This window comes from Suillus clintonianus, assembly GCF_016758775.1.
Source record: "Suillus clintonianus strain FC179 chromosome Unknown DEU56scaffold_161, whole genome shotgun sequence".
NCBI classification, from domain to species: Eukaryota; Fungi; Basidiomycota; class Agaricomycetes; order Boletales; family Suillaceae; genus Suillus; species Suillus clintonianus.
Genome location: NW_024539385.1, coordinates 82,365 through 92,228, shown reverse-complemented (window position 1 = coordinate 92,228; position 9,864 = coordinate 82,365). Strand labels below are relative to the sequence as shown.

Below are 9,864 nucleotides of genomic sequence, written 5' to 3'. Positions count from 1 at the left end.
CCATGTCTGCCAGCATCGACTCAGGAACGTCTGGTGCCCGGGTCATCGCGACTTTGGACGCCGGTTCTGATTTGACCTTCTTGGCTGGGCGTGGTACCTTTGTGGAGGCTTTAGAAGCCGGCTCTAATTTAACCTTCTTGGCTGGCAGCGGTGCAATCGGTTTCTCGACAGCCGTCGTGTTTGTCTGTGGTGACATTGTTAGAACAAATGTTGCCAAAAAAGAGTGGCTTACCGCTGAAGTGGTGCGGACTACTTTATTCGCCTCTTTGGCAATAGGTTGGGTGCTGCCTTCAATCTCACTGTCGAGCTGCATGGTGTCATCTTCAAACTCCATGACGTCATCTCCATCTCCATCCTCGTAATCGTTCGAGTTGTCTTCAGGTCCAAGGTCAAGTTTCCTCTTGCCAGCACGAGGTGCACCTTGCTCTAAGGCATAGCTAACGATCTCTACTTGCCTGTCGTAAGGCAAATCAGCGAAGGGAGTGCCGGCCAGTGGCATATCCAAGACGTTGTCATCGGTGTCAGATTCCTGGGGCGTTCCTGGAACGATAACCTATATACATAGTAAGTACACATCTTGTCAATCATAAATAGCTGATTGGACTTACCTTTGCGCGAGTGACGGCTTTGTTTTTCCCCTTCGATCCCGTGCTAGGAACTGTCACATACACGTCGGTATCAGTGCCACTCTCGATTTCGATAACGGTCGGGAATAGATGGTAAGTACGCCATTCGTCAGGGCCCCAGGGGTCCACTGCAACTTACCGTCATAGCAGCTTTGCCTTGTCCTTTTTCTGCAATGGCAGCTGCACGCTCTTCCGAGTCAGAATCACTCTCATCAAGGTCGCCGTCGTCAGAGTAGGTGGCCTTAAGTGTATGGTCGGCCTGGGACTTTGAAGTCTTGGTTGGAGTAGGTGGGGGTTCTGTTGCCTGCGAGAAAGTAGTTGTTGACGTTACACGGCTAAATACTGAATCTGTCGTTGAGCAGGGTATGCTTGTCCCACTCCGAACTGAGGATGCCTTTGAGGATTTCCCCTTCGAATCAGGTTCCACTTGATCGCGCCAATTATTGATCTTCCCTGACAAGCTGAATTTCTTGCCTCTGAATTTTGAGGTCAAGTTTAGAAAGTAAAGTGTTGACTCTGTGAGTATTAGCATGATGGTGTGAGACAGAAAGTCACTGACTCGACATTGTTTCCTTTCTTGTCAAGGCCGTGTGCCTTGCCATCAACAGGTCTCCCAGGCTGAGGCGCATCAATCAGATCGATATCAGATCGATCCTCATTCTGCTTCTTCAACCTCGCAGCACTGACAGCCTCGCGTAACAAAAGGTTGACTTTCTTCTTCTTCTTTGGCTTTGGCTCAGCCATCTCAACCTCATCCCCATAATCACCTCCTACATCCATATCATCGTCAGTGAGACCTTGCAAGGTACGCTCATCTTTAGACTGGACACTGGTATCAATCCCTAATGCACTGTGACTGTTTGAAGGGGCATCTTTGGTAGCACACTGCTGCTTTTTAGCTGGCCTTGGACGAGGCTTTACAGGCGTCACCTTTGCTACTGCTGCTGCCTGCTCTATCTCCATCGATGCTTCTATCGCTCCAACACGATCAATGCCGTTTTTGGCGGCTAATTCCTGTGCTTCCTGTGCTTCTCTTGCCCGCTCATTATCTGCAGCAATTTGCTTTGCCGTACGTCGCTTCCTTGTAGCTTGCTTGACGACATCACCAGGGTGCTGAGTTGCGTTTTTAGGACGAGTAGAGACCATAGCAGACGGGAAAGCAGTAACAGCAAGATGACTGAGGTTGTGAGCACCGAAGAGGGATCGAGAAAAGTCAACACTTTGGTAAGTGCCCCACGATCTTTTCTAAACTCAGACAGATGGCGCTGCCATGCTTACACACAATTCAAGCCTTTTTCCTCGTCCCTGGCACATATTGGCCAATTGCGCATCATGCGCACACTCAAAACCACTCTATTTCTCGCCGTTATTTTTGTGGCCACCATATTCACCATGTCGCACCTTAGACAAGATTTCAGTGCCCTTCGCATTCCCTGCACCAAATCAGGATGCAACTGCTGGTTCAAGAACAAGTCTGGATTCACTCAGCATACGAACGCAGTACATCCAGTCCTCAACGCTGCACCCTCACACCCAGACCCGTCTCAGCCTGGCCGTTCCCCTTCACCATTTTACCCAGACCCGTCTCAACGCAGTCGATCCCCTTCACCTATCTTTGATGGACATCCCATCGAACACAATGGTGCCGCCGGTGAAGAGGATTTACCTGCTGAGTTCTTTGGTGCTGGCGACCACTTGTATAGAAACTTCCACCCCCACTTAACCGGTACATTTCCTTTCCTTTCCTTTTCACATTTTCTTTAATATCCAATTGCTCAATTTTCAAAGGTCGCACATGTGATCCTGAAGGGAATTTCCTTCCTCCAGGAGCTCCACCCCCACCACTTACAGAAAAATCACCCAATGATTGGACTCCCTACCGTGATCGGTTGGAATTCGAGCTTGCTGACTATATTTTCTCCAAGAATCAGACACCCGCAACACAGATTGACCACCTTCTGGATATGTGGGCGGCATCGCTAATCCGAGCCGGCGCTGACACATCAGAAGTATTATTCGCAGACCATCGCGATGTTTACAAGACGATTGACAACACGCCTTTGGGCGATGTCAAATGGCAGTCGTTCTCCATCAAATATACGGGAGAGCATCCAGATGACGGCCCTGCACCCTGGATGACAGACAGCTATGATGTCTGGTTTCGTGAACCTCACGACATCGTTCGAAACATGCTTGCCAACCCTGACTATGCCGCAGAAATTGATCTTCGACCTTACCGCGAATTCGCAACAGAGACAGACGAGCGCCAGTGGCAAGACTTCATGTCTGGCGACTGGGCGTGGAATCACGCAGTAAGTTGTCACCTTCCTTGTCATGCTAGTTAATTTAATTCACATCTATACAGGATCAAATTGCTGAGGATCCAGACACACATGGCTCGACATTCATTCCTGTCATCCTTGGCAGCGACAAAACCACGGTGTCGGTTGCAACCGGGCAGAACGATTATTATCCGCTATATGCATCCATAGGAAATGTCCGCAATAATGTACGTCGCGCTCACCGCAATGCGGTCGCCGTTGTTGGATTTCTAGCAATGCCGAAGAGTAAGTTCCTCTCCAATCGCATATCTTCATTGACCTCACTACACGAAGCGACTAAACAGCACGCAAAGACTGCGATATTCCGCAAATTCCATCGACAACTATTTCATTCCTGCCTTTCATTCATTCTGAAGAACCTGAAGCCCGCAATGACCAAGCCCGAAGTCGTACGCTTTGGCGATGGCCATTATCGTCGCGTTATCTACGGACTTGGCCCTTACATTGCAGACTATGAAGAACAAGTTTTGCTCGCGTGTATAGTCCGATTTTGGTGTGCAAAGTGAGTATTTGTATTTGTCGCTTCCTCATTACTAAATATATGATAGATGTACTTCGAATAACAAGACCCTCGACGATGACAATCTCCTGCGCTCAAGATTTCATACCGACACGCTAATTGAAGAGTGTGACCATGGGATGTTATGGTTCGAGTATGGAATTGTCGCTCAACTTGTGGTAAGTCTTCGAGTATTGTTTTTGATCAGAATTAACGCGCTCATATAGCCGTTTACAAACGACTTTCCGCGAGCCGACATACATGAGCTCATTGCCCCAGATCTCCTCCACCAGATCATAAAGGGTGCCTTCAAAGATCACCTTGTCGCATGGGTTGAAAAATACCTTGTGCGGATGCATGGACAAGCACGAGCTGATATCATGCTCGACGACATTGATCGAAGGTGCGCCAATCATTACATTAACCGAGAACCTGGCTTACTAGTATTGCAAACAGAATCGCAGCAGCTCCGGCGTTTTCGGGATTGCGCAGATTTCCTCAAGGGCGCAACTTCAAACAGTGGACCGGGGACGACTCAAAAGCGCTTATGAAGGTACTTTGACATTCCTCCCATTGGACTCGGACTTTTGACTAACATCACTCAGGTATATCTACCGGCAATTGAAGGCTATGTCCCGACAGAGATCGTTCGCACATTCCGTGCTCTCCTCGAATTCTGCCACCTTGTCTGTCGGAACGTCATCACGGAGACAACTCTCAAAGAGATCGATGACGCGGTCGTTCGATTCCATCACTACCGCGAAATCTTCAAGTCTTCTGGGACAATTCCGACCTTTTCACTCCCTCGACAACATTCAATCAAACACTACCACACCCTCATTCGACTTTTCGGAGCCCTGAATGGACTTTGTTCCTCGATAACAGAATCCAAGCATATCAAGGCCGTTAAGGAACCGTGGAGACGGTCCAATCGTTACAAAGCCCTAGGCCAGATGCTCGTGACGAACCAACGCTTAGATAAGTTGACTGCATCACGTCAAGATTTTCACGCTCGTGGGATGCTTAACGGCTCCTGCCTAACTTCTGTTCTTACTGCGCTGAACCAACAAGCCCCCATGGAACAACTCGATTCAGACCAACACGTGCCGCCTGTCTTGTCAGACGCTGGAGCAGATGGAAACGAAGACTTTGAGGTCATCGACGACCCTACATCAGTCCTCGCACACGTAGAACTCGCTAAGACACCACGTAAGTACACATTCATCGCTTTTCATTTTATCTACTGACAACTAGTACATAGAAGGGACAAAACGTGCACGAAGCATTCCAGAGCTTAGCGCTGAGCTCAACATCCCCGACTTGCCCGACCTCGTTCGATGGTTCCTGTTCGAACAGTCCAATCCTGACGATGCTCGCGACCCTACCAACGTCCCTCTCCTAGAGTCCCCGCACTATCGAGGTCGAATTTCTGTGTTTAATTCTGCATCGTCCACGTTTCACGCACCCAGCGATCTCAGCGGAATTGGTGGCATGAAACGCGAACATATACGTGCATGTCCCTTATGGAGAAACGAGCACGCCCGCAATGATTGCGTCTTCGTGATCACTAACTCAGATGTTCACGGGATGCGGGGAATGGATGTAGCCCGCGTTATGGCATTCTTCTCTCTTCGCCAGAATGCCAGACGTGTTCCGTGCGCCGTGGTCCGTTGGTTTAATAGGGTTGGTGACGCGCCTGATCCTGACACTGGCATGTGGATGGTCAAGCCAGCTTTCACAGCGAATCACACCCCACACTTCGCAGTGATTCATATTGACACTATTTTTCGTGCAGCTCACTTAATTCCGGTTTTTGGCACAACCCCCCTCCCACCATCAATCACATTCCATCACACCCTTGACATATTCAAACTATACTATGTAAACAAGTTCGCGGACCACCACGCATTCGAGATCGCGTCTTAGGCTCCCCCAAAGTTTATCATTTCTGTACTACTTATCATGATTGAATTCCAGTGTGTTTGCTCGTCACGCAGTGTGGTATATACACGGCTGGTGGTATCATCATGGAAGGACCTCGACTAAGAACCCCCAACATCCCCTCGTCCAAGAACCCCCAACATCCCCTCGTCCAAGAACCCCCAACATCCCCTCGTCCAAGAACCCCCAAGAACCCCCAACATCCGCTCGTCCAAGAACCCCCAACATCCCCTCATCAAAGAACCCCCAACATCCGCTCATCCAAGAACCCGCAACATCCCCTCGTCCAAGAACCCCCAAGAACCCCCAACATCCGCTCGTCCAAGAACCCCCAACATCCCCTCATCAAAGAACCCCCAACATCCCCTCATCCAAGAACCCGCAACATCCGCTCATCAAAGAACCCGCAACATCCCCTCGTCCAAGAACCCCCAAGAACCCCCAACATCCCCTCATCCAAGAACCCGCAACATCCGCTCATCAAAGAACCCCCAACATCCCCTCGTCCAAGAACCCCCAAGAACCCCCAACATCCGCTCATCAAAGAACCCCCAACATCCCCTCGTCCAAGAACCCCCAACATCCCCTCATCCAAGAACCCACAAGAGCTTCTAGCGGACATCTTGGGGGTTCCTTGACGAGGAAGTTTCGTGTGGCTAGGTGGGACAAGAAGGTCAGGACTCCGAGTCATTTTCTGTCAGCTTGATGAATCGCAGATGCTCGAGATCGTTCCACAATGCTTCGCGCGCTTGGGGAGATTGTTGCCATCACTGGAGAACCTTAGTGTGAATGGCGGACACTTGCACTTTGTTTCTTATTTTACTTATTTCAGTCCGCTGTCACTTAAGATAGCGTGAATGGCAGACACTTGCACTTTGTTTCTTATTTTGCTTATTTCAGTCCTTCGACTTAATTTAATGGTGCCCACTTTCCGCGTCCAAAGAATAAGTGAAAAAAGTTGTAATTAGCGAACTTTCACGCCTTGTTTCGTAAATTAAGTGATTTAAGGTTGAGAAGGTAAACCCGTGATTTCCTGATGTGTTGCGTCAACAGAGTCAATGCACAGATTCGCAAGGTTATTTAATGACTTGGACCGACTTGAGTGACCGACCAGGGTCCGATATAGCGCTTCCCTGTGATATGCGATAGCTTCATTCAATTCTTTGCCGTCGCCTCGGTGCTGTATGCGAGTAGAGAGCGTATACGCAAGGCTATTTAATGACTTGGGTCGATTTGGGTGACCGACTAGGAACAAATTCAGCGCTTCCTCTGTGAAGCGCAATAGCCTGATCCAAGTCTTGGACATTGCCTCGGTGCTTGAAGCGGTTGGAGAGTCAATTCCCAAGGTCATTTAATGACATGAACCGATGTGTGACTGACCGGGACTAAATCCAGTGCTTCCTTGCAAAACATGATAGCCTCATCCAAATCTTGGTAATTGCCTCCGTGCTCAAAGCGGGTAGAGAGTCCATTTGCAAGGTTATTTAATGGCAGAACCCGATCTCGGTGACTGCTTGGGTGCAAAGCCAATGTTTGCCTGAGAATCGTGATGGCCTCGCCGACGTCTTGGCTATTGCCTCGACGCTCACTGTTACGCTCGGCGTCACAAAGACGTCTGGTATCAAAGATCAAAGTAGAGTTCGATTGCACAAGTAAAGCTAGAGTCTGCAGGCCCTGGTCTGCGTAGGTCAAGTTAAGGAATACATGCGATAAGTAGGTGGTTTAAATAGGGAATGGGACGAATGTTCAAGCGGAGCTTGTAAATGAGGATCCAATCAGAAAAGAGAATGAGAATCGTACGATAGAATATGATAGAAAGTGATGGAAACGGATAGAATATAGGAGAAACGAGTAGAACTGTAACATTACCCCCGTTTTAAGGAGAGTAGTATGCACTGAATACTAAATAGAATTGTCAAAGACGATGTGCGCGCTTATATGCAAGTAAAATGTCAGAAGCGTTACCTAGTTGCCTCTCTGTCATCCATTCGTTCTCGGAACTCGGGAAGCCTTTCCAGCTAACGTTGTAGGAGCGTCTAGAAGCTGAGCCACGATGACCAACGATGGCTTCAATTTCTTGTTCTTCTTCGCTGTCAATGACATCCGGTGGTGGTGCGATAAAGTTAGGACCGTGAATGTCGTTTTCTTTATAAGGGGATAGGAGGGCGGCATGGAAGACGGGGTGAATACGCCACTGTGCGGGCAGAGCAAGTCGATAAGTGACTGGGGATAATACGTCGGTGATGGTAAAGGGTCCTTCGCACTTAGGAGCGAGTTTGCGGTTAGGATATCCAAGGTGGAGATTCTTGGCTTCGAGGCAGACTTTGTCACCTTTAGCGAACGGGGTGAATCGGGAGGAGATGCACTGGCGCATAGTGTTTCGTGCGAGTTCATGAGCGGCTAGCGCTTCATCGCGTGCTTTGTTAAGCATGAAGAGACGTTGTTCGATATTGGGGATGTCGGTTTTAGGATGAACGTCAGGGAGGTGTTTCGGGTGATAGCCCATCATGAGGTAGAAAGGGGAGGTGCCGTGGGCAGAATGATGACGAGAATTATGGACGAATTCTGCTAGGGGGAGCATGGCGGCCCAGCCAGTTTGGTCATTGCCACAAAAGATCCGGAGGTAGACTTCGAGCTCTTGGTTAACTTGTTCGGTCTCTCCATCACTCTGGGGATGAAACGCAGTGGAAAGGGAATTCTTGTATCCGAGGAGTCTTCCGAGTTCGATCTGGAATCTGGAGGCGAACTGAGGTCCGCGGTCAGAGATAATTTTATCGTAAAGTCCGTATCTAGAGAAAACTTTGGAAAAGAAAATGTTCGTGACGCCTTCAGTGTCGATCGTCTTGGTACAAGGGGTGAAAATTACCCCCTTCGAAAGGCCATGGTCCACCGTGACCATGATGCTGTCAAAGCCATCGGATGGTGGAAGGTCGGTGATGAGGTCGACCGAGACCTGAGCGAAGGGTCGATTGGAGAGAGGGGCGGGTATCGGTTGGAGAGGAGGGGAGGACGGGTGTGTGTTTACTTTGTTCTGTTGGCAGATGCTACAGCCGTCGACGTAGTTCTTGACAAAGGTGGAGAGGCCGGGCCACCAGAAGTTGCGAGAGAGGAGTTCTTGAGTCTTGAAGTGACCAGGATGGCCGGCGGTAGGGGAGTCGTGATGAAGGGAAGTGATTTCGCGACGAAGGTCTCCTGGAGATACATAGGTGAGTCCTTTATAAGTAAGAATTCCGTCGCTCAATTTCCAATCGGAAAGAGCGGAACGGAGGGGAGGAGGGATGGTCGGATCAGTGAGCGCTTGTAGCGCGGTATGTACTACCGGGTCAACCGATGAAGAAATACGTAATCTGTCCGTAAAGGAAGTGTCAATGGTGTTAATGAATAACGAATCGGGAAGTAATTGTATCTGGAGATTGTCCTTTTTGACGCTATCGTCCGGAAGGTGATCCGCTCTACGAGATAATAAGTCGGGTATAATGAGGTCTTTACCCGGTACATGTTCAATACGTAATTCGAATTGGGAAAGGAAGGTTTGCCAACGTGCTTGGCGGCGGTTCAAGTCTTGGACGTCTCTGAAATATTGAAGGTTTTTATGGTCAGTTTGTACGAGGACAGGGAAAGGGGATCCGAGTAGGTAATGTCGCCATGCTTTCAAAGCACGGACGATTGCGAGTAACTCGCGGTCGTATATCTGGTAATTTCGTTCGGCGGGGTTGAAGGATTGGGAGAGGAATGAGCAGGGGAGCCAGCTGCCGTTGGGGTCTTTCTGGAGGAGAACTCCCCCAGTTGCGTAGAGGGAGGCGTCAGTCGCGATTGCGAAAGGGAGGTTCTTGTCGGGTATTTGGAGGATAGGTGAGGATGTGAATATTTCTTTGAGCCTGAGAAAGGCGTGTTCGCGTTCTGGGGTCCATGAGAATGGTTCGTCTTTCTTGGTTAGATCTATTAAGGGTCGTGCGATAGAAGAGTAGTTAGCGATGAAACAGCGGTAGAAATTAGCGAATCCGAGGAATGATCGGACTTCCTTGACTTTCGTGGGAGTCTTCCATTCGGATATACCGTTTAGCTTAACTGGGTCCATGGCGACGGAGCCGGGTTTGATGATCATGCCGAGGTAGTCGATTTCTTTTACGTTGAAGGTACATTTTTCGGGTTTGAGGTGGAGGAAGTTGTCGCGGAGTCGTTGAAGTACCTTATGGGTACGAATCTGATGGGTTTCGAAATCTTTGGAGAAGATCAGTATGTCGTCCATGTAAATGATTATCCATCCTTCCTGGATCATGTCTCCGAACAGTTCGTTCATCATAGACTGGAAGGTGGCTGGCGAGTTGCACATGCTGAAAAACATTACCAATGGTTCGAAGAGTCCTCTGGATGTGGCAAATGCCGCTTTCCAACAGTCGGAGTCTTTCATACGTACGTTGTTATATCCCCATCGGATGTCCATCTTGGTGAAGAT

The 9,864-nt window shown here is 49.1% G+C and overlaps 3 protein-coding genes across 3 annotated transcripts; 1 reads left to right on the top strand and 2 right to left on the bottom strand.

Moving 5' to 3' along the window:
- Positions 1 to 20: 20 nt before the first annotated feature.
- Positions 21 to 1,772, bottom strand: DEU56DRAFT_919302 (uncharacterized protein; the record flags this gene model as incomplete). The annotated part of the gene is made up of 5 exons (XM_041358250.1): positions 21 to 184; positions 233 to 553; positions 609 to 689; positions 766 to 1,102; positions 1,186 to 1,772. Coding segments are annotated over 5 exons (1,490 nt in total), but the record flags the coding sequence as incomplete, so codon positions are not given.
- A 246-nt stretch (positions 1,773 to 2,018) lies between these two features.
- Positions 2,019 to 5,393, top strand: DEU56DRAFT_919301 (uncharacterized protein; the record flags this gene model as incomplete). Its single annotated transcript, XM_041358249.1, has 9 exons — positions 2,019 to 2,352; positions 2,415 to 2,938; positions 2,992 to 3,193; positions 3,242 to 3,470; positions 3,517 to 3,646; positions 3,695 to 3,870; positions 3,924 to 4,020; positions 4,073 to 4,676; positions 4,729 to 5,393. 9 exons carry the CDS (start codon positions 2,019 to 2,021, stop codon positions 5,391 to 5,393), a joined length of 2,961 nt encoding a protein of 986 aa, XP_041201752.1.
- Positions 5,394 to 6,411: 1,018 nt separating this feature from the next.
- Positions 6,412 to 7,004, bottom strand: DEU56DRAFT_748402 (uncharacterized protein; the record flags this gene model as incomplete). Its single annotated transcript, XM_041349354.1, has 2 exons — positions 6,412 to 6,653; positions 6,785 to 7,004. Coding segments are annotated over 2 exons (462 nt in total), but the record flags the coding sequence as incomplete, so codon positions are not given.
- Between the last annotated feature and the right edge of the window lie 2,860 nt (positions 7,005 to 9,864).